This window comes from Babylonia areolata, chromosome 4, assembly GCF_041734735.1.
Source record: "Babylonia areolata isolate BAREFJ2019XMU chromosome 4, ASM4173473v1, whole genome shotgun sequence".
Taxonomy (NCBI): domain Eukaryota; kingdom Metazoa; phylum Mollusca; class Gastropoda; order Neogastropoda; family Buccinidae; genus Babylonia; species Babylonia areolata.
In genome coordinates, this window is record NC_134879.1 from 58,261,579 (window position 1) to 58,286,309 (window position 24,731).

Genomic DNA, 24,731 nt, shown 5'->3' on the forward strand with positions numbered 1-24,731 from the left:
CAGTTTTGTGTTTTCAGATGACTGTCAAGGGAAATTACACTACATCAATACTGGTTCGACCCATCTCTCCTTGGACTGGAAGACTTAAAAACGCTTTTGGTGTGTTTTTTGCCATACTTCTTCGTGTATTATCTATGAAGGTTAAAAGAAAATGGTATAAAAATATTTTGAAGCTATAATCGTTTCGAGATAGTTGTGTCACAGTGAGAGGATGATGCCGCAAGCTTCAAACGGGATGGGGTTGTCTCGTTGTCTGTTGTGTAACTTTCACTTTCACGTGGTTTTTGTTATTGTTTTTTTTTTTTTTTTTTCCTCTGGTGACTTCTTCACTCAAGTGAGAAATTTCTGCAGTGAATGGTAAAAAAAAAAACCTCGCCAGGTGGTCGCTTTTTTACTCTCTCTCTCTCTCCTCTCTCTCTCTCTCTCGTACTGGAATAATCTTCCATTTTAAAACAGATGACCAATAGTATTAACTTCAGAGGCTCATTAAAAAAAAACTATTTGTTTGATAAAATGGAGAATGAATGATGTAACTCAACCTTAATGGCAATGCCATTCTACTTAACCCTCAAAGTGCTGGATATAATAAAACATACATGATGTTGCTCATTTAATCCCAGCCTACAGACCAAAGATACAGACAGAGCCGATTGTGAAAAAGAGTGTGAAAGTTTGGACGTCAGAGAGTGTGGATGAACTGAGAGGATGTTTTGATTGTACTGATTGGAGTGTGTTGACAGACCCATGTGAGAATCTTCATGAAGCAACTGATGTTGTTACATCTTATATCAGTTTCTGTGAAGACATGATAATTCCGACAAAAACAATTAAACTTTTCCCCAACAACAAACCATGGATCTCAAAGTCTCTCAAAACAATTTTAAACGAGAAAAAGGTAGCGTTTCAGTCAGGGAACAAGAAGGATAGGAAACTGATACAAAAGAAGCTTAGAGATGAATTACAAAGGGGACAGAGGGAATTCAAATCAAAAGTAGAGCAACAGTTTCAGACAGGAAAAATGGCAGATGCATGGGATGGGTTAAAAATTATCACTTGAGAAACGAAAAGGAAAACAGTAGCTTGTGAAATGAAAAAGGATGAACAGCTTGATTTTTCAAACAAACTGAATGATTTCTACTGTCGCTTTGAAATGAATGATCTGGGAAGGGAACTGGATAGTGTTATCTCACAGTTGCTTTTGTTTTTTTTTCTTTTGTTTTTTTGGGTTTTTTTAAAGGGGGGTGGGGTATTTTTATGTATTTATTTTTATTATTATAATTTTTTGCTTGTTGATTTTCTTTGCCCTGAGGGCTGGATGAAAAAAATCATGTCCTTGCTTATTCCACTTCCCTCATTAAAGAATATTCATTCATTCTCTCTCTCTCTCTCTCTCTCTCTCTCTCTCTCTCTCTCTCTCTCTCTCTCTCGCACACGCCTGCACTGGTGTGTGTGTGTGTGTGTGTGTGTGTTCCATGTTTTGGGGTTTTTTTTTCCTGTTTTTTGGTTTTTCTCTCTTATATTGCTTTGGGTGGAATGGCTGTAAATGGTGGGATAATCAGAAAATATTGATGTATTTTTAGTGTGTTGTAATTTTTTTTTCTTTCTTTTACTCATTTCTGCTTCTTTTGCTCCATTCCCTCTTTAGGGCGAGGGCTGAATGTAAAAACGCATGTTATTTGCTTATCTATTACCCCCCCCCCCCTCTCTCTCTCTCTCTCTCTCTCTCTCTCTCTCGCTTTGCTCAGAGTCAGAGGGTTGGATGTAAAATAATGTTTATTCCACTGCCCTCATGAAATATATTTTGTTTCCTCTCTCTCTCTCTCTCTCTCTCTCTCTCTCTCTCTCTCTCTCTCTCTCTCTCTCTCTCTCACTCTCTTGTTCATGATGTCACATGGAGAATAAGAAGCCAAACAGTTTGTAACTTAATCATAAATGTAAGCCTTAAAAATCTGGTCACTAGGTTGTACCTGGTTTGTTCTACTTTTCTGTGCTATTGTATTACAAAATGTATGTCTTAAGATCTTTCTGAAATCTGTTTGTACACAACACCCCTTTATGAGCAGCCATAACCTTTTTTTGAATAAATCATCTGAATAATTGTACTGTCACACTTTTTCTATGGATAAACAAACATTGTAGAAATTCAACCTACTTTTCTCCCATGCTGCACAGATAAATTACAGATGATGTCAAGGAGAGTGTGGCGTGGATTACAATGGGCAGCTTTAGGAGCCACTGTAGCAGGAACTGCAGTCCTGCTGAAACACAATGATTGGGAAGTCTCAACTGTTGGATTAGTTCGCTTTGGGAGAGCTGCTTGGGCGGTAAGTTATTTTGAATAACCCCACAATTTTTTATTGTAATTAATTTAATTCAACAGAATTCACCTCCAAAAAAAGAACTCTTGTTTACATGCCAGATCAGGCCATGAGGTCATCTATGAAACTGGTCAACACTTGGAATATCTTTTTATAATCATAACCATGAGGAACATTATGAATGGTTCACAGGAGTTATCATCACTATTGACATATTGTGTTATATAATGGTATTGAATAAGAAATCCACTTGATATAACAACTGAATACTCCGCGAGTCTGAAAACAATACCATACCTGTTGATGTATTCCCTTCTTTGTTTTCAGGCATTTGTTTGAATCCTTTCAGTAAGGATAGTTGTCCAGCCATCATTTTTGCAATCTGCTTACATGGTTGTAAATGGTGACTGCCTTGATGAGTGTTTGAAGCAATATCTCAGCAAGTTTTGGCTTGATTTTGAATGCGTTTTATTGCATTCTGTGATGCAACATGCTGTTGAGCGTGTCAGCATGGCTGCCAGGACGTATGGTACATAAGAGGTGGCTAGAATTTTGTTTGATTTTCTGCACAACATGACAATAGCAACTAAGAAAATGTGATAGAAAGTGAAAGTAATGTTGTTGTTGATCAACTGAAGTGATTCTTGTTATCGTGGTGATGATTACATGCTACTTCTACATTGACAGGAAGGGGGCCGGGTCATGTTAGAAATGGGTATACCATAGGAAAAAAAAACCCATTGTTTTAGCTTGAAACCTTCGTTTTGTGGTTTTCATTTACTGTGAAACCCTCCAGATGAAAGGTTTAAGCCAAAATATTGTTTCCAGTGAGCTACTGTGTTGTTCTATTGTGTGATAGTGTTTCTGGGTGTATGGGTGGGGGGTACATGTGTGGGTGAATGTGAGTGTCTATGTGTTTATGTTTAAAACAATAAAATAGTGGAGAAAACAAAATAATTGCACTTGGTTGTTGTGTCTAATATATTTGCTAATATTCTAACACCATTTCCACAAGTAAAATAAACAAAATTGATATATCTTCTTCTTTTCCTTCTTTTTTTTTTTTTTTTTTTTTCTTGAAAATACTTTGTGGTATTTTTCATAAAAAGCCTAGTGATTAAGATTTATTTCATCCTGTCAACATTAAGTTATGGTTATGTTCTCTGTTCATTTTCCTTCAAGAAAACATACTTTTATACTTTAAAGCATAATTCTGATTTTTGTTGTTGTTGTTGTTTTTTTGTTTGTTTGTTTTGTTTTGATTTGTTTCTTTTGCAAAATCCACAAATACTTCTGGAAGTGAAAGTGTTAAGCTGTTGCTTTGCTGCAACTGTTTTGTTGCATTTTATTTCATTTCATATATATTTCAGTTATTTATTTTAGATTGTATGTGTTATGCTGGTAGATTTTGTTTAAAGTCTTTATCACCCTTTTTGATTTACAGAGGAAATAACCACAGATTGGTCTGTCTACAGGCTGCTTGTATTGCTGTTGACTATAAACTAACACTTTCAAAACTGGATGCTGCTTCACCTGATTATGAACAAGTAAAATCACAGGTAAGATTTCACTTACTTGATTGTTAATTATTAATGACACATTGAAGAAGTTGAAAAGTAAACAAGCAAAAACCAGATAAACAGCAGATCCAACATTTTTTCTACACATTCTGTCACAGCATAAGTGTTGTGAAGTTAGCAGGATTTTCATTTAAACCATGTGTGCCACAGTTATTGAGTCAATGCAGGAGGTTTGAATCTTCTCCTTCTTGTTCCTTAACCCATTGACTGGTGAACTTGGTGACATGAGATCAGTGTAGCATGAGTTGTAAGTGCAGTTTTGTTGTTTTTTTTGTTTTTTGTTTGTTTTTGTTGTTGTTGTTTTTTGGGTGTTTTTTTTTGTTTTTTGTTTTTTTTGCTTCTTTCTTCTTCTTCTTCTTTTTGTTTTCCTCCTTTTTTTTTTGTTGTTTTTTTTTTAGCAGATATGATGATATGATGTGGTGAATATGGATCAGTCTGCACACTTTGATGCCTCTTTGAAACTAAAACTGTGCTCAACAGTGGTGTAACTGATTTTGCTGAACATAAGTAATGCAGTCCCAAGAGGAAGAAGTCCTAGAACAGAATGGTGCCAAGTTCAGGCTTGGTTCCGGACACCATGGGTCATTTGACCTGTTCACCACAAAATCAATGGGTCATTTTCAAAATCAACAAGTCAGGAAAAACAAACCATAATTCCCATCACTGGCACCCCATTTGGCCACCACATCTACAGACTTTGTAATTTGTATTTCGTCCATCTCTCTCTCTTTGTATATAATATGTGTATTATATATAGGTGGCAAAGGCCTGAATTTTGAATCCATAAAGAACAAAGTAGTTTACCATGCATTCAAATCAGCATACCATTCACCTTTCAGTGGTAAACAGTAGCAAAAGCTCTGAACTATTGATGCCAGAAATGTCTTTTGCGAAAGTTAACATTTTGACACACAAAGAATAAAAATTGAAACCGTATTAAATGGTATGATATCCCAATACTAGATCAGAAATCCTACCACATGTGATTGGATATTGGACCAAATGCAGGACAAAGACACAAACAACAGTGGTTGAAGCAGACATTGGCACTTGCCAAGCTATATTGGCACTGTATTCCACCATAGTTCACAATATGCAAACAACGATGCTTTTGTGTAAACATACCTCCAATTTAGTTTCCTGGCTCGCTACAAGGTTTGAAATTTTTTTCAGTGTTTGTCTGCTCATTATCGAACTGCAGAGCAACAATGAAACAACTCTTTTTTTTTTCTTTTTTTTTTTAGCTTGAAACTGCAGTCATAATATTGGAGGAGAAGAAGAGAACTCTACAAAAGCCCTTTTGGCATGACCAATTTCACAAAAAAATTAATGTCAAGTGACAGACTTGCTGCCACATTGATGGGTCATTTTAAGATTGTGTGTGTCAGTGACTGATGACCAACAGGAAACCTACACCCTGACCTGTCAGCTCTGTCTTGCCTCAGTAATGTGACAGCCCTTCACTGATGGGTACCTCATCAGCAGCAGTCAAGGGGTTTACTTAGTATCCTGTTGTTAGAGCTGGCAACTGGAACAAGAGCCCCAGTATCCTGTTGTTAAAGCTGGCAACTGGAACAAGAGCCCCAGTATCCTGTTGTTAGAGCTGGCAACTGGAACAAGAGCCCCAGTATCCTGTTGTTAGAGCTGGCAACTGGAACAAGAGCCCCAGTATCCTGTTGTTAGAGCTGGCAACTGGAACAAGAGCCCCAGTATCCCGTTCTTAAAGCTGGCAACTGGAACAAGAGCCCCAGTATCTTGTTCTTAAAGCTGGCAACTGGAACAAGAGCCCCAATATCCTGTTGTTCGAGCTGGCAACTGGAACAAGAGCCCCAGTATCCCGTTCTTAAAGCTGACAACTGGAACAAGAGCCCCAGTATCCTGTTCTTAAAGCTGGCAACTGTAACAAGAGCCCCAGTATCCCGTTCTTAAAGCTGACAACTGGAACAAGAGCCCCAGTATCCTGTTCTTAAAGCTGACAACTGGAACAAGAGCCCCAGTATCCCATTCTTAAAGCTGGCAACTGGAACAAGAGCCCCAGTATCCTGTTCTTAAAGCTGGCAACTGGAACAAGAGCCCCAGTATCCTGTTGTTAGAGCTGGCAGCTGGAACAAGAGCCCCAGTATCCTGTTGTTAGAGCTGGCAGCTGGAACAAGAGCCCCAGTATCCTGTTGTTAGAGCTGGCAACTGGAACAAGAGCCCCAGTATCCTGTTGTTAGAGCTGGCAGCTGGAACAAGAGCCCTAGTATCCTGTTGTTAGAGCTGGCAACTGGAACAAGAGCCCCAGTATCCTGTTGTTAGAGCTGGCAGCTGGAACAAGAGCCCCAGTATCCTGTTGTTAGAGCTGGCAACTGGAACAAGAGCCCCATTATCCTGTTGTTAGAGCTGGCAGCTGGAACAAGAGCCCCAGTATCCTGTTGTTAGAGCTGGCAACTGGAACAAGAGCCCTAGTATCCTGCTCTTAAACTGGCAACTGGAACAAGAGCCCCAGTATCCTGTTGTTAAAGCTGGCAACTGGAACAAGAGCCCCAGTATCCTGTTGTTAGAGCTGGCAGCTGGAACAAGAGCCCCAGTATCCTGTTGTTAGAGCTGGCAACTGGAACAAGAGCCCCAGTATCCTGTTGTTAGAGCTGGCAACTGGAACAAGAGCCCCAGTATCCTGTTGTTAGAGCTGGCAACTGGAACAAGAGCCCCAGGCAGCCACTTCAACTAGTATTGCAAGGACACTCTGCTACTATCTGTATTGGTATCGTCATTATTATTTTTCTAGTACACAGACGATTCAAAATGAATTTTCAACTTGGAATAATCAAACCTGTGTGAAAGTTCCACTGCTGATTGCAGATCCACCAGCGTTCGGCAGAACGGCTGCGGGAAATGTGCTCGAAGAATGGCGGGGCTTTTATTAAGGTGGGTCAGCACATTGGTTCCCTCGAGTACCTGCTGCCCAAAGAGTACGTACAGACCATGAAGGTGTTCCACAACCAGGCACCAAAGTCCCCTCTTGAAGATCTCTACAAGGTCATTGAAGAGGACCTCGGTCAGAAGGTAAGGTGACGCTCGTGGCTTCGAAACAGACTGGAAAAATGATTGTGTTCCAGTTGAGAATAATTTGTATACTATAGTTTGTTTTGTTTTTAATATGGCACAATGCGACTCGCAGGGGGATGTAAGCGTAATATTCTGGCAAGACATTTTTTGTTGTTATTTTGCTTTGTTACAGTGCTGTATTTTGGGACAGAGGAGTGTGGGTAGCTGAGTGGGCTGGGGGGGGGGAGATGGGTGGAGGTGAAGGAGTGGTGGATATGAGGACAATCTATGGAGTGTGGAGATGTGGAAGGTGTGGTGGATGTGAGGACAATCTATGGAGTGTGGAGATGTGGAAGGAGTGGTGGATGTGAGGACAATCTATGGAGTGTGGAGATGTGGAAGGAGTGGTGGATGTGAGGACAATCTGTGGAGTGTGGAGATGTGGAAGGAGTGGTGGATGTGAGGACAATCTATGGTGTGTGGAGATGTGGAAGGTGTGGTGGATGTGAGGACAATCTATGGAGTGTGGAGATGTGGAAGGAGTGGTGGATGTGAGGACAATCTATGGTGTGTGGAGATGTGGAAGGAGTGGTGGATGTGAGGACAATCTATGGTGTGTGGAGATGTGGAAGGTGTGGTGGATGTGAGGACAATCTATGGAGTGTGGAGATGTGGAAGGAGTGGTGGATGTGAGGACAATCTATGGAGTGTGGAGATGTGGAAGGAGTGGTGGATGTGAGGAAAATCTATGGAGTGTGGAGATGTGGAAGGAGTGGTGGATAGGACAATGTGGAAGAAGTGGTGGATGTGAGGACAATCTATGGTGTGTGGAGATGTGGAAGGAGTGGTGGATGTGAGGACAATCTGTGGAGTGTGGAGATGTGGAAGGAGTGGTGGATAGGACAATCTATGGTGTGTGGAGATGTGGAAGGAGTGATGGATATGAGGACAATCTATGGAGTGTGGAGATGTGGAGGGAGTGGTGGATGTGAGGACAATCTGTGGTGTGTGGAGATGTGGAAGGAGTGGTGGATGTGAGGACAATCTGTGGTGTGTGGAGATGTGGAGGGAGTGGTGGATGTGAGGACAATCTATGGAGTGTGGAGATGTGGAAGGAGTGGTGGATGTGAGGACAATCTATGGAGCGTGGAGATGTGGAAGGAGTGGTGGATGTGAGGACAATCTGTGGAGTGTGGAGATGTGGAAGAAGTGGTGGATGTGAGGACAATCTGTGGTGTGTGGAGATGTGGAAGGAGTGGTGGATGTGAGGACAATCTATGGAGTGTGGAGATGTGGAAGGAGTGGTGGATGTGAGGACAATCTATGGAGTGTGGAGATGTGGAAGGAGTGGTGGATGTGAGGACAATCAATGGAGTGTGGAGATGTGGAAGGTGTGATGGATGTGAGGACAATCTATGGAGTGTGGAGATGTGGAAGGAGTGGTGGATAGGACAATGTGGAAGAAGTGGTGGATGTGAGGACAATCTGTGGAGTGTGGAGATGTGGAAGGAGTGGTGGATGTGAGGACAATCTATGGAGTGTGGAGATGTGGAAGGAGTGGTGGATGTGAGGACAATCTATGGAGTGTGGAGATGTGGAAGGAGAGACAATATTTGAATGATAGATTTGGTGTGTGTTATATGCTGTTTTCATTTAGATTATCTTTTTTTTTTAAATAAAGATTTAGATAAATCTGTTTGTTAGATTAGTAATTCTTGTATGTATGTTTGTGTGTGTGTGTGTACATATTTGTGAAGGTTTAGTGAGTGAGTGTGTGTGTGTGTGTGTGTGTGTTTGATGGGTGCTTAGTGTCATGATGCTTGCGTCCATAAATTTTTAAAGCTGCTCTTTCACTTTACTAATATTGCAAATCTTTAATATTAGGGTTTTGGGGTTGTTGTTTTTTTTCAGATCTATGTGAAAGGCTGTCAGCTCAAACTTGAAAAAAAAAGAGAAAAAAAATCAAAAAGTCATCATTAATTAGTAGCATTATCATCATAATAATTATTTGATGATGGCTCTGTGTATGTATGTATACATATATATGTATATATCCATCATATTATTTGATGACAGTTCTGTATATGTATGTATGTATGTATATATATGTGTGTATATATATATATATAGAGAGAGAGAGAGAGAGAGAGAGAGAGAGAGAGAGAGATGCAGGCAGAAAAAAATAACATAAAAAAAGAAAAGAAAAAGGGGTGGCGCTATCAGTGTAGTATCGTGCTCTCCCTGGGGAAAGCAGCCCAAATTTCACATAGAGAAATCTGTTGTGACAAAAAGAGTAAAAAAAAAGAGTAATCCAAATACAAATACAAATGTTTATATATATATATACACACGTGTGTGTGTGTGTGCGTACTCAACCACTTCAGGTGTGACATGTGACAGGTGGACGATGTCTTCACCTCATTTGAACCCGAACCCTTGGGAGCTGCGTCTTTAGCGCAGGTTCACAAAGCCACCCTGAAGGACGGCAGCATCGTGGCGGTCAAAGTGCAGCATCCCAGAGTGAAGGCTCACTCCTATGTGGACATTAAAACCATGGAGGTAAGGGGGGAGAGAGGTGGGTTTGGCAGGTGTTCAGTGGATGTGTTGGTTGTGTGTGTATATGTGTGTGCATGTGGGGTTTGTTTTTTTTGTGTGGGTGTGGGTGTGTTTGTGTGTGTGTGTGCATTTGTGTGAGTGTGTGTGTTTGCACTTGTGTGTTTCATAATGTTTTGGAGGAACTGCATGATTTGCAGGTCTGTCTCTCTGTCTGTCGTTTTGTCTTCCTTTCTCTCCTATCGCTCTCTCTCTCCCTCAGCAATATGTATTGTAACCTCCTTGCCAAAAGGGTATCTTTGCCATTGGCAATAAAAATCATTGTCACTCTCTCTCTCTCTCTCTCCCCCCCCCCCTTCCTCCCTCCATCCCTCCATCCATCCCTCTCTCTGTCTCTGTCTGTCTCTCTCTCTCTGTCTCCCCCTCCCTCCCTCACTTCTTACCTCCATTCCTCTCTCTGTCTCTGTCTCTCTCTCTTTCCCTCCCTCATTTCCTCCCACCATCCTTATTTTTATATGCCATATTTCTAATCCATCAATATGACTCTGTGTGTGACAACACTGCATTTCAGCCGTTTAGTCTTATGCATTGATGAAAACAACTGATTGATTGATTGATTGATGTGATTTATGTGTAAATGAATTGATAATTTCAGCTATGAACCAGTTATCACTTACTCGTCAGTCAGTTAATTAATCATTGAGTTAATGTGTTACTGGTTCAGCTGATTGCTGCTCTGTTCATTGGTTGTCAAGTTACCATATTTCCCAAACTACAAAGAGCACCTTGTGTTCATCCACACCCCCAGAATTTAGAAAGAAAAAATCTGAAAAAAAAGCTGTATGCAATAAATCAAAAAGAAAGGTCGTTTGAAATGAACAATGGATGAATATTTTAAATCTACAGCACCTGAAAGTGTCACACTTACACACAAACTACACAGTACAGCAGATCTTAATCATAACCAACACACTACACTCAAAAACAGAGTATGGCTGCCTACATGGCGGGGTGAAAATGGTCATACACGTGAAAGCCCACTTGTGTACATGTATACACGTCAAGGTGGGAGTTGCCCACTTGTGTACATGTATACACATGAAGGTGGGAGTTGCCCACCTGTGTACATGTATACACGTCAAGGTGGGAGTTGCCCACCTGTGTACATGTATACACATGAAGGTGGGAGTTGCCCACCTGTGTACATGTATACAAGTCAAGGTGGGAGTTGCCCACCTGTGTACATGTATACAAGTCAAGGTGGGAGTTGCCCACCTGTGTACATGTATACAAGTCAAGGTGGGAGTTGCCCACTTGTGTACATGTATACACATCAAGATGGGAGTTGCCCACCTGTGTACATGTATACAAGTCAAGGTGGGAGTTGCCCACTTGTGTACATGTATACACATGAAGGTGGGAGTTGCCCACCTGTGTACATGTATACAAGTCAAGGTGGGAGTTGCCCACCTGTGTACATGTATACAAGTCAAGGTGGGAGTTGCCCACTTGTGTACATGTATACACGTGAAGGTGGGAGTTGCCCACTTGTGTACATGTATACACGTCAAGATGGGAGTTGCCCACCTGTGTACATGTATACAAGTCAAGGTGGGAGATGCCCACTTGTGTACATGTATACACATGAAGGTGGGAGTTGCCCACCTGTGTACATGTATACAAGTCAAGGTGGGAGTTGCCCACTTGTGTACATGTATACACGTGAAGGTGGGAGTTGCCCACTTGTGTACATGTATACACGTGAAGGTGGGAGTTGCCCACCTGTGTACATGTATACACGTCAAGGTGGGAGTTGCAGCCCACAAATGAAGAAGAAGAAGATAACCAACACAAATATTATACAGGTTTTTACATTAAAACAAAACATACTGTCAGTTTGTTTGCAGTCCTCCTCCTCTCCCACTGCACTTCAGTGTCAGATTTGAAGAGTAAAGCAAAATTTCATCTAATCCATGCTGAGTCAACATGTTGTTGGAACTGCTGTCTGTGTCTGCTTCACATGCACTTAAGGATTCCATGTCATCTGCTGTCTCGCTGACGGGGAAGGCTTTCTGTGATTTTTTACATTTGGTAAGTTTATCTTGAGGCAGATGCCACTGCGGGACCATGGATTGATTTGTCCCAAGTTCTTGAGCAGCTGTGCTGTTTCCCCTCTGTAGAGCAAGATCAGTCGCTTTCAGTTTGAAATCGGCATCAAAAGCACATCGTCTTGTCTTTGACATGATGACATCACAAGTGTCTTGATTCAAATTTTGATCAGAAATTGGACTGTGAAGCAGGAAGTGCATAAGCCTTGTGAAATTCATGTGTCAGGTTGTGCTTTCACTGAAAAAAAACTTGAAATATTGACCTGGGAATATCTGATATTTCACTGAGACTGATGGTGTGATAACATGATAATTAGGCCTGACTGCCAGCCATAAATAGAACTGGGAAAATTGATGTCCTAGCTGCAGTCAGTGTTTTAGTCACAGGGAAAAAAGCTGCAGCTTATAGCCCTGAAGTAACAACTGTCAGCTGATCAGGTCAGTCAGTCTGTTAGCCTTTCAGTGACTGAGTGATATGGTTCTCTTGAGGTTATTTTATACAGTTCTGTGGTTTAATTTAATTTTGTAGTATTTTATGTATTTCTCTCACATTCTGTTTTTCAGGTACTGGTTCATGGCATAGCCTGGCTGTTTCCAGGATTTCAGTACAAGTGGCTTGCTGAGGAGACAAAAAAGAATCTGCCCATTGAGTTGGACTTCATCAACGAGGGTCAGAACTGTGAGCGAGTGGCCAGACAGATGCATCATTTTGATTTTCTCAAGGTTTGGTGTTTGTGAGCTCAGCAAATATGTGTCGGAGTGGAGGGGCGGTGCATGCGTATGACAGATGTGTGTCTTGGAGTGTGCCAGTGAGCATGGGTGTGGGTGTGATTGGGTGCATGGATGTGAAAAATACATCCACATGCACACACACACACACACACACACACACACACACACACACATATATTTTTTTTTTTTTTTTTTTCTTTTTTCCCAGATATTCATACAAAGAAATCAGTTGTGACAAAAAGAGCAATACATTACAAGAGTGATGACTGTCACTCCGTTTTGCCCCTGTGTTGACATGAAGCTCTGTGAACTCTCCAATGGCATGGAAGAGTTGGAGGGAGGGGAGGGGAACCTGGGATTTGTTTTCTTCTGTCTAAACTTCTTTTCTTTTCTTTTCTTTTTCTTTTTTTTTGGGGGGGGGTGGAGGGGGGGGGGTTGTTTTGTTTTTTGACCAAAGAGAGAGTGGAGTGATGGCCCAGAGGTAACGCGTCCACCTAGGAAGCAAGAGAATCTGAGCGCGCTGGTTTGAATCACGGCTCAGCCACCAATATTTTCTCCCCCTCCACCAGACCTTGAGTGGTGGTCTGGACGCTAGTAATTCGGATGAGACGATAAACTGAGGTCCCGTGTGCAGCATGCACTTAGCTCACGTAAAAGAACCCACAGAAACAAAAGGGTTGTTCCTGGCAAAATTCTGTAGAAAAATCCACTGCGATAGGAAAAACAAATAAAACTGCACGCAGGAAAAAATACCCAAAAAATGGGTGGTGCTGTAGTGTAGCAACGCACTCTCCCTGGGGAGAGCAGCCCGAATTTCTCACAGAGAAATCTGTTGTGATAAAAAGAAATACAAATACAAATACAAAAAGTCTCGTTTTTTTGTGGCCTACAGGTGCCCAAGATCAACTGGGAGTTATCCTCACCTCGTGTGCTGACCATGGAGTTTTGTGAGGGAGGCAAGGTGGACGACGTGGAGTACATGCAGCAGCATGGAATCTCTGTCAATGAGGTTGGTCTTGTGTTGTGTGTTTTCCCTGCGTTTGCAGTGATGCATCTTCCATTTCCTTGTTCTCTATTCCCTTTACCACATGAACGCAAAGGACACGATTGCATTGCTTTGGACATCAAATTTATTTGATGTCATTTTTGACTCACTTGTGTAAACAAAGTGAGTCTATGTTTTAACCTGGTGTTCGGTTGTGTGTGTCCGTGTGTGTGTGTGTCTGTGTATCCGTGGTAAACTTTAACATTGCCATTTTCTCTGCAAATACTTTGTCAGTTGACACCAAATTAGGCATAAAAATAGGAAAAATTCAGTTCTTTCCAGTCATCTTGTTTAAAACAATATTGCACCTCTGGGATGGGCACAAACATTTTTTTAAATGAAGCCTAATTATATGCAAACTGCATTTACTGTTATATTTATATTTTTTGTATTCTCTAAGCTTGGCACTTTGATCTGATATTCTGACACAACAACAAGAGCAGTCATTATTATCATTTTTTGTTCAAACAGGAACTTCTTTTGCTAAGCATGGAAGTTTTATTTATTTGCAAACATTTTGGTGCAGATAGTAAAAAAGGGAAATTACTCTGTAATTAATGCTAGGGGACTTAATTTGCTTTAAACTGATCTTTCTCATCTTAAACATTACATTTTTTTCTTTTCTTTTCTTTTTTCTTCTCCCAAGCTTATCCATCATATTTAATACAGAGCACTTTTCAACCATTTTTAAAATCTCTTTTTTTACCTCCTAATGATTCCTTTACAGGATAAAGCGTGAAGCACAAGTGAGTCTTGAAGGCTTTGTCTCTTGTTGTTTGCTGTTTTCATGACCAGTGTTACTGCAGTGTTCCTCTACTGCTGTTAAGATGTGTAGGAGTCGTTTTGCTCTGGTGCCATACATTTCAACATGGTGTAGTTTTGTTCATGATCAACACAAGATACCTTGATCATTCGATGAAGTACCGATGTCCAAATGTTTGACTAAATGTAATATTATATGTGCAATATTCAGATGAATCTAACTTTTTCTAAGGTACTTCTGGCTGCCTTGATTTGATCAAAACAATATAATTTACTTACATATCTAAATACTAACTGCAGCCATGAAGCAATTTGCCGTATTATCAGCTGACAAAATTTCAGCAAAAAACAAATACAATGCCAACTCTGGTCTCTATTTTTGGTTTGAAAGTGTTTCATGTTTGTAGACGTTTCTGCCAAGTGAACACAGGAGTGAATCATGATTTCTTTTGTTTTTCTTTTTTTTTTTTTTCATAGGTAAGTCACTACATAATACTACTCAAATCTGGGAGTGAAATATGTCATTTCAATCAAATCTGAACTGATTATTATCCAGTTGTGTGTAAAGTGTGCTCACTGTGATACGAATGTGTATCAATTTGATCAAAACGACATAGTTCACTCCCAGATCTAAATGAAATACCTAGCGTTGATAGCAAAGGCTGTACAGAAAAGAGATTGGAGAAATTACCATTTATGCTGCAGGTAGTGAATATTCACCCTATAGATCATCATATGTTGCTTATGAACATGAGAAAATGTTTGGCCTGCAGGTGTCCAGAAAGCTGGGAACCCTGTACAGTGAGATGATCTTTGTGCAAGGGTACGTGCACTGCGACCCCCACCCTGGCAACGTCCTTGTGAACCCCACCCCGCGAGGCACACAGCTGGTTCTGTTGGATCATGGTCTCTACCAGGTGAGCTGTCGTGATACCACTGGGGTCCTCATTTCTCTGTCTTCCCTGTTGTTGTGTAGTGGTTTGTAACCAGACTTGTTTTTGGTTCAGCCTTGTGTGGTCAGCTGGGCTCAGTGCCAAACTGAACTGGTCAGTGAGAATCTTCCTGATGGAAAACACCATTTGGGGTAACTTTCAATCTTCTTAGAAAGTTCCTGGCACTCCTATCACCCTCTGGGGATGTGGTGTTGGGGGGTCTTTCACATTAGATAGTATCACAACTTTCTGGAAACTTTGTTGTTGAAATTTCCTTTCCTATCGCTCTTTATTTCTGGCCTTTGCCTGTTTTTTCTGTCATCTCTTTTAGGTTCATGTACATACATGAAAGAAAAAAAAGAGAGAGAGATTGAGAGAGAGAGAGGAGAGAGAGAGAGAGAGAGAGAAGGAAAAAAAGAGTACATCACAATCATTTGCAGATTAATATTGCTAGTGGTACTCTAAATACTGTGATCAAAATCCACATGCAAGATGAGCACGGAGGGTCAACAACATGTATTATACAATATTAACACTGACTTGTGTTGAGTTGCTTTTGATATCATAACAAGGATCTAAAAGGTTTTTAAATGTTTTGTGTTGGCAGACCCTTACAGACGATTTCCGTGTGCACTACAGCAAGATGTGGCTGTCGATGATCAACGCAGATGTCGAGGGAATGAAGAAGCATGCAGATGCATTGAATGTGGGCAACTTATTTGGACTGTTTGCATGCATGCTTACTGCTCGTTCATGGAAAGCTCTGCAAGCTGGCATCAGCAAGCATGAGTTCACTGAAGCAGAAGTGAGTATTCATTTGCTTGTGTACACTATTGAAGTGAGAGTTCCTGGTGGAAAGAAATACTTTTTATTGGATTTTAATTCAGTGTGGACTGAATAAGACGTGGGTGAACTGGTCTTCTTGAAGTTATGTTCATGGTTCTTTTAACGTTGTTTTGGTTTCTCTTTGACTGTTTTCAAGCATAATTAATTTGTTCATGTTGACTTCAGTCCACTAAAATTTTTCGTTGTGTATTCCACAGCTGCTTAAGTCACTCTGGAAGGTGGGAGCCTGATCGGGGCTTTAGAAAGTTTTGAATTTTTGGAGTGGCACCTAATTTGCATAATGACATCATAAGTAAGAATATCTTAACTGACCTTTCCACTCTCCACTGCGACCAATAAATGCAGAGTGAGTTGCTGTGCTCGCGAGCAGGAGAGTGATTTTCTAGGTGACTGGTTCATGTAAACAGTGCATGTCAACATTGGCATCTGACCCAGTTTCTTCTCAGTCACAAGGCAGACAACAGAAATAGACAAAGGGGCCCTATCAGGGCAATATAACTTTCAGAATGCAATCTGTTCCGAAATCTTTGCTTTCCTGGATTCATTTACAAGTCATCAGTGAGTGAAAATTTTCAACAAAAATTATGGATACTTTCATCATCTCCCTGGATGTTAGCATGAGAAGGGAGGAAGTTTTATATTTTGTCCCCAACTGACTACTTATGTAAGTGATCAGTTTGGAAATTTTCAGTTTATAACTTGTGTCATTTGTTTTTTGGGGATATATTTCTTCCCTATACAAATAGTTCATCTGTGGGGAAAGTCAGGGGAGCAAACTGGCAGTACTAAGTGAGTTAATTGGGATTCTACTGACTCAGAAGTAATTAAATGGTATGAGCAGTTGGGGCTCCACTGTCTGTTCCTGTGTTTTGTATTACCACAGTCTAATCCATGTTGACTTTTGAAACTGCCATGTTCAGAACTGGGAATCACAAAAAAGTCAAATGAAATGATATGCTTTTTTTCAGGGAGCAGAGATCAAGGTCAATGTCAGTAACTACCTGATCGAAATCACCGACATCCTCAACCGAGTTCCAAGACAGATGCTGTTGATCTTGAAAACCAATGACGTTCTTCGTGGCATTGAGTCGGCACTAAAAATTCGAGCCAATGCCACCTCTTTCATCAACATGTCTCGCTGTTGTGTGCGCGCCGTGACAGAGGAAAGGCGTCGACAGTGTCAGGGACTGCGCTGTGTCCTTCGCACTAGTCTGACTGAACGATGGCAGCTGACAAAAATATCAGCATATGAATTTTGGTTGTGGTTAGTGTCTTCTCCAACAATCAGATGGATTCTTTCAATACCCAGAAGGAAACCTGTGTTGTAGGATTGATTGGTATGTTTCATGAAAGCTTTAATGCTTTGGTTTGGTTTTGCATGAGTTACAGTTTGTTTTTTTCGTAAAGTGTGGACATCAGTTTTGATAAGGAGTGATAAATCATGGCAATACACTCAGGGATGTGATACATATTGTCCAAGTCTAAAACTCAGAGCTCTTACTGTCCGTGTAACTGAAAATGGTGTGGATGTGCTCGTTCTTTACTCATAAAGAATGAAAGCACTCAAGCTCATAAAGACTGATGCTGTCCAGGGTGAGTCTCTGTGTGTGAGGAGATCAATATAACATTGTCATGTATAGTCATGTTGCATAATTTTGCTGATTCAAAACTACTTTGTGTGATATTGTTTACCAGGTTTAATTGGTAATCTGATGAAATATGTTTTAGTCTCTGTGTGTGAGGAGATCAATATAAAATTGTCATGTATAGTCATGTTACATAATTTTGCTGGTTCAAAACTACTTTGTGTGATATTATTTACCAGGTTTAATTGGTAATCTGATGAAATATGTTTATTTTGTTTTTAGATATTACGTTTCTTTTCAGTAATATTTATTTCACCTTGTTTTATTTATTTCAGTTTGTTTTATGGGTTTGAATTAATTCTTATATGGAGCAATTTTTTTCAATATGAGACTATGCACTTGAATGGAGCATTTGTTTTCTTATGGTGTGTTTACAAATTTGTATTTTATGACATTTTGAACATCTGACATTGTCATAAGATGAGGAAAAGAATGTGTACATGTATGTGTGTGTATGTATGTATGTTTTGATATTTCATTCTTTTTTTTTTTCTTTTCAGGCAGGATGTAGCTTTAAAAGTACTTGTATTTGTAAGTTTTCTGTCCATTTGTTTACTTTTATTGCTCTGAATGAAGTGCCAGCTCCTGCTTGCATGTGAAGTGGTGTTTGACTGGTGTGCACGCTTATCATTTGTCTCTGCACAAGATTCAGCGCAGGGGGAAGGGGAGGAGGGGCATGCATCTTTAGGTATGTAGGTATTTATTTGTGGATGTGATCATGCATATATATGTGTGCATGCAGCTTTTGTATTGCATTCAGCAAGGATAATTTATGCACAATAGATTTGGTGAATTGCTGTCTGGATGAGCTCACAGAAGCAAATTGTTCAGGTATGTGCAAGAGTCATTGTGTGTGTATGTGTGGTTTTGAATGATGTGATCTATGATTTTACTCTTTGACATTTTTAAACATAAGATTTTGTTTGCTCTTGTATCCAGCAGTGAGTAAACAGCAAAGCATATTTCCTGTCTCTGACTCTGGTTCATTGTCTCTTATGCTCTCCCTCATTTTCTGTGTGCACTTTTACATGCGCGCATGTGTGTGTGTGTGTGTGTGTGTGTGCTTTAGGGAATAAATGAATACATAAACAGACAAATAATACTGATAAAAAATTACTTGTTGATATTTTTTAATATGTTTGATAGTTTTGACAAATAACCGACAGACCTGGAGGAATCTGAAGAACAGTTCTCTGCAGGACCCCAGTGACTCTTCACATAGTTAAGGGAGAAGAGGAAAAAGAGTGTCAATATCATAACAAACAACATTTGATAAAAAGAGGAAGTAAAAACGTAGAGAAGTGGTTGTGGTGGTTAAAAACATGTTCAAGAAATTGTCAGTCTGTTGAAACGTTTCAAACATCATGACCACTGAGTCATTCAGACATTGTCACTGTCTGTTGAAACGTTTCAAACATCATGACCACTGAGTCATTCAGACATTGTCACTGTCTGTTGAAACGTTTCAAACATCATGACCACTGAGTCATTCAGACATTGTCACTGTCTGTTGAAACGTTTCAAACATCATGACCACTGAGTCATTCAGACATTGTCACTGTCTGTTGAAACGTTTCAAACATCATGACCAATGAGTCATTCAGACATTGTCACTGTCTGTTGAAACGTTTCAAACATCATGACCAATGAGTCAAAGTACACACAGTAAGAAAAGTCACAAACAGGGTGAAACACAGTACACATATTGAGAAAAGTCACAAACAGGGTGAAACACAGTACACATATTGAGAAAAGTCACAAACAGGGTGAAACACAGTACACATATTGAGAAAAGTCACAAACAGGGTCAAACACAGTACACACAGTAAGAAAAGTCACAAACAGGGTCAAACACAGTACACATATTGAGAAAAGTCACAAACAGGGTGAAACACAGTACACACAGTAAGAAAAGTCACAAACAGGGTCAAACACAGTACACACAGTAAGAAAAGTCACAAACAGGGTCAAACACAGTACACACAGTAAGAAAAGTCACAAACAGGGTCAAACACAGTACACACAGTAAGAAAAGTCACAAACAGGATCAAACACAGTACACACAGTAAGAAAAGTCACAAACAGGGTCAAACACAGTACACACAGTAAGAAAAGTCACAAACAGGGTGAAACACAGTACACACATTGAGAAAAGTCACAAACAGGGTCAAACACAGTACACACAGTAAGAAAAGTCACAAACAGGGTCAAACACAGTACACACAGTAAGAAAAGTCACAAACAGGGTCAAACACAGTACACACAGTAAGAAAAGTCACAAACAGGGTCAAACACAGTACACACATTCAGAAAAGTCACAAACAGGGTCAAACACAGTACACACATTAAGAAAAGTCACAAACAGGGTGAAACACAGTACACACAGTAAGAAAAGTCACAAACAGGGTCAAACACAGTACACACAGTAAGAAAAGTCACAAACAGTAACACATGTACATATGGAAGATCTGATTTTATTTCCCCTTTGGAGCGTGTGTAATAACAGATCCAAGAAATCAAGTCATTTCAAAGCGACATTTGAAGGCAAAAATTTGATGCCAGCACCATAATGTAAACAGCGTATTTCCAACACATGGACAAGATGAGGTAGGTAGGTAGCAGGCCACAAATGCCAGACCTTATCACAGAAAGCAGTAGCACCTGACAAACCCAGGATGTCTTATACAACCGGCACATCACATCCACCTCTTCACAAAACTGCACAATGCAAAACGCCATGTGACAACGTATTTCATAAAGCCATCACTGAACACAAAATGGAAAGTTTCACATCTTTGACATAACATTTTGGACACATCAACACACCCATACTATCACTTCACCAAAGTGATCTGTTTAACAAGTTCACTTTTGCTCAGCTTAAATCAGACACTGACATGAGCTTATGGCTGGGTCAACAGCAAAGTGGGAGCTGTATCAGTGTATGATAAGTGCTTTCTCCACTGCAAAGGGAATTAATTTACATCTCAGTCTTTTGTGGAGGACTATGACTCTGGAACTAGGTGGCTCTTAGTGCTTGGAGGCTAGTTAGTCTTTGAGGACCATCCCAACACCCACTGTTCTAAAGGCCTCTTGGCCCAGAGAGTGGGGATGTAACTTGGGCAAGACGCTCCATTATAATCAAATTGTAGCCCGGATAGTTGGGACAGTACCGGGTACTTGCTTCCTGTTGTTCTGATGGTCATATAGTCAGACATGACTATGACATACTTTGTAGAGACTGTGACATACTTTGTAGAGACTCTGTGACATACTTTGTAGAGATTGAATATGCCAAATATCTTAAATGTGCATAGAAAAAAAAGGCAAATTTAAAGAATAATAGGCACAGAAATCCAACAGAATATTTTTTCAAAACAAGAAGGTAATGACTCGAGAGTCAAAGTGTCCATTTTCTCTCCAATTTCACTGCATTATTGGATTCTTTTAATTCACCTTTTTTCACTGATCCTACTGTCAACATTTCACTGCATTATTGGATTCTTTTAATTCACCTTTTTTCACTGATCCTACTGTCAACATTTCACTGCATTATTGGATTCTTTTAATTCACCTTTTTTCACTGATCCTACTGTCAACATTTCACTGCATTATTGGATTCTTTTAATTCACCTTTTTTCACTGATCCTACTGTCAACATTTCACTGCATTATTGGATTCTTTTAATTCACCTTTTTTCACTGATCCTACTGTCAACATTTCACTGCATTATTGGATTCTTTTAATTCACCTTTTTTCACTGATCCTACTGTCAACATTTCACTGCATTATTGGATTCTTTTAATTCACCTTTTTTCACTGATCCTACTGTCAACATTTCACTGCATTATTGGATTCTTTTAATTCACCTTTTTTCACTGATCCTACTGTCAACATTTCACTGCATTATTGGATTCTTTTAATTCACCTTTTTTCACTGATCCTACTGTCAACATTTCACTGCATTATTGGATTCTTTTAATTCACCTTTTTTCACTGATCCTACTGTCAACATTTCACTGCATTATTGGATTCTTTTAATTCACCTTTTTTCACTGATCCCACTGTCAACATTTCACTGCATTATTGGATTCTTTTAATTCACCTTTTTTCACTGATCCTACTGTCAACATTTCACTGCATTATTGGATTCTTTTAATTCACCTTTTTTCACTGATCCTACTGTCAACATTTCACTGCATTATTGGATTCTTTTAATTCACCTTTTTTCACTGATCCCACTGTCAACATTTCACTGCATTATTGGATTCTTTTAATTCACCTTTTTTCACTGATCCTACTGTCAACATTTCACTGCATTATTGGATTCTTTTAATTCACCTTTTTTCACTGATCCCACTGTCAACATTCTGTTCTTACAAATGCTGAGCAAATCTCTCCTGATATGAATAAAAGCATCTGTCCCATACCTGGGTCCTCTTCCAAATAAATAATATCAGACAGGGAATAAAATATGTCAGTCTAGACACTTTCACTGAAAGCTGAGAACATATGAGATCCAAATGGCCTGAAGGGGCAGAGACCATGAATATACAATAAAAGCGTCAATGGCCAGTGCATGTTTTACATGCAGAGCAAAACTTTGTTCCACAAACATGTAATGGAAAATATACAAAATTCATATATCACTGCACCAAATGCAGATCTGGAAATCATTACAGGTATCCCTGAGTTACAATACTTTGGGCTCATTCTGAGCCTATTTTCTGACATTTTAAAAAAAATCCCTGATGACAGTGTATCTCTAGACATTGGGGAAACGTGGACAAGTACTGCACGAAACAAAACAGCAATTGAAAATACACAAAGGGAACTATGTAATGAGAGATTCAATTCTATTAATAATTCAAAATACTTTACTGTCTGCTTCAACCAAAATAGAAAATTCTCTTTCAGCTCACTCAAAATGCCCGTCAGCAAATATCAATGTTAATAATTAACAAATCAAATCAAAAACGACTGAGCAACTGGCGCACTTTTCCTTGGTCACAACGCACATGTCAATTATCATGTGAAAAGAAAATGATCAGATAAGAAGAAAAAACCATTTTAAGATGAAGTGAAGCATTTCAGTCATGTACAAGGAAACTAATCAGAAAGATGATTATAACATTCTATGACAAGTGAAACGAACTAATCAGAAAGATGATTATAACATTCTATGACAAATGAAAGGAACTAATCAGAAAGATGATCATAACATTCTATGACAAGTGAAACGAACTAATCAGAAAGATGATTATAACATTCTATGACAAGTGAAACGAACTAATCAGAAAGATGATTATAACATTCTATGACAAATGAAACGAAATAATCAGAAAGATGATTAAAACATTCTAAGACAAATGAAACGAAATAATCAGAAATAACCTGTACACACTTCCCTTACCGTTATGCAGACATCAATCATCATGTGAAAAGAAGACAAAGACAAATTTAACCCATGAAATCCAGTTCAAAGGTCTAAAACCACCACCAAGATGACAAACATGCAAAAACCCTTTTACACTCCTCTGCAGCAAAACAAAATACCGCACACACATATACACGTCTCTATCCCCTCTTCCCTCATAACCCTCCCCCTTCCTTCACTTCATGGCAATATTTCTATGGCATGATGCTGAATATAATCATCTCCATGACATGGATAACAACACATGCAATCATTCTGACCAACAAACCTAGAATCACTGAACCCCACACACAGGCTGTCCTGAGTTGCTGGTCAGGGGGCAATACTCAGGTGTGAGGTCAAGGACAGGAACGTTGGGGCGCTGTGCCCTTCCCTGGAGTCCTAGCTCGGCACAGGTGTCCAACAATTCCTGCACTGTCCACCGGCTCTGGCACTGTGGGTCTTGGCTGTCCAGTCTGTGGGACTGTGGGTCTTGGCTGTCCAGTCTGTGGGACTGTGGGTCTTGGCTGTCCAGTCTGTGGGACTCCAGGCTGTAGGACTGAAGGTCTTGGCTGTCCACTCGGCTGTCCAGTCTGTGGGACTGAAGGTCTTGGCTGTCCAGTCCTTGGTACTGTTGGTCTTGGCTGGCAGATCTGTTGTATAAAAGAGAGAGAAAGAGACAGATGAAGACCGTTCTGAAAGAATGCATAATGTGTTACGTTGTCAAACAGGAAGGCATCCTTCAGACAAAAACAAATAATCATTATGATGATAACAGCAATGATAATGATAATAGTAATCATCATCCTCATCATAATAAAATCTAATCAAATGACTGAACTTTATGCTGTCTTACATGTGTGACACAGGAGTGTACTGCATTGTAACTTTGTTTTCTTGTTGCCAATTTCATAGAAATACAAACACAACAATACAGGTAAGGATACAGCACTTGAGATCGTCTACAGACAAATACAATGTTTACATCAGTCATTCACAAATTCAGAGGGAATTAAAGAGGAAGAGACAGAGACATGACGACAGCTCTCAATCAACATGTGCGTTTCCTTGTCATGCACTAACAAATTGTTTTTATTTCACTGTCACTGTTTGGTGATTGACTACATAAGTGTTCTATTTTATTGTGTGACACAGCAGTGTACTGTATTGTCCTGACTAAATAAGTGTTCTATTTTATTGTGTGGTACAGCAGTGTACTGTATTGTCCTGACTAAATAAGTGTTCTATTTTATTGTGTGGCACAGCAGTGTACTGTATTGTCCTGAATAATGTTCTCTTGCACCTACTTCCCTTGTCATACTCTACCTCCCTTGATCCCTGGTGTGTTACCCTACCTCCTGTGTCATTTTGTACCGTGTTGTTCAGTTATCCTACCTCCTGTGTTGTTTTGTACTGTGTTGCTCAGTTATCATACCTCCTGTGTCATTTTGTACCGTGTTGTTCAGTTATCCTACCTCCTGTGTCATTTTGTACCGTGTTGTTCAGTTGTCCTACCTCCTGTGTTGTTTTGTACCGTGTTGTTCAGTTATCCTACCTCCTGTGTTGTTCAGTTATCCTACCTCCTGTGTTGTTTTGTACTGTGTTGCTCAGTTATCCTACCTCCTGTGTTGTTTTGTACCGTGTTGTTCAGTTATCCTACCTCCTGTGTCATTTTGTACCGTGTTGTTCAGTTATCCTACCTCCTGTGTCATTTTGTACCGTGTTGTTCAGTTATCCTACCTCCTGTGTTGCTTTGTACTGTGTTG

The 24,731-nt window shown here is 39.9% G+C and overlaps 2 protein-coding genes across 2 annotated transcripts in view; one reads left to right on the plus strand and one right to left on the minus strand.

Annotated features, from left to right (window-relative positions):
• Positions 1-34: 34 nt before the first annotated feature.
• LOC143281773 (aarF domain-containing protein kinase 1-like) lies at positions 35-18,501 on the plus strand. Its single transcript, XM_076587061.1, has 10 exons — positions 35-99; positions 2,173-2,324; positions 3,794-3,877; positions 6,740-6,943; positions 9,326-9,484; positions 12,151-12,309; positions 13,211-13,327; positions 14,899-15,042; positions 15,665-15,862; positions 16,872-18,501. Exons 2-10 carry the CDS (start codon positions 2,184-2,186, stop codon positions 17,229-17,231), a joined length of 1,566 nt encoding a protein of 521 aa, XP_076443176.1. The 5' UTR covers positions 35-99; positions 2,173-2,183; the 3' UTR covers positions 17,232-18,501.
• Positions 18,502-23,244: 4,743 nt separating this feature from the next.
• Positions 23,245-24,731, minus strand: part of LOC143281774 (uncharacterized) — a 5,957-nt gene continuing 4,470 nt past the window's right edge. Inside the window, exon 3 of the mRNA XM_076587062.1 lies at positions 23,245-23,618. Coding sequence (XP_076443177.1) covers positions 23,261-23,618 — 358 coding nt within the window. The 3' untranslated portion in view covers positions 23,245-23,260. The remainder of the gene's footprint in view (positions 23,619-24,731) is intronic.

Excerpts from the sequence above, each read along its gene's own strand:
- LOC143281773 (XM_076587061.1), top strand. The coding sequence starts at position 2,184 with ATGATGTCAAGGAGAGTGTGGCGTGGATTACAATGGGCAGCTTTAGGA. Across the intron at positions 3,878-6,739 it reads ATGAACAAGTAAAATCACAG|ATCCACCAGCGTTCGGCAGA; the intron begins GTAAGATTTCAC and ends TGCTGATTGCAG. Across the intron at positions 13,328-14,898 it reads ATGGAATCTCTGTCAATGAG|GTGTCCAGAAAGCTGGGAAC; the intron begins GTTGGTCTTGTG and ends TTTGGCCTGCAG.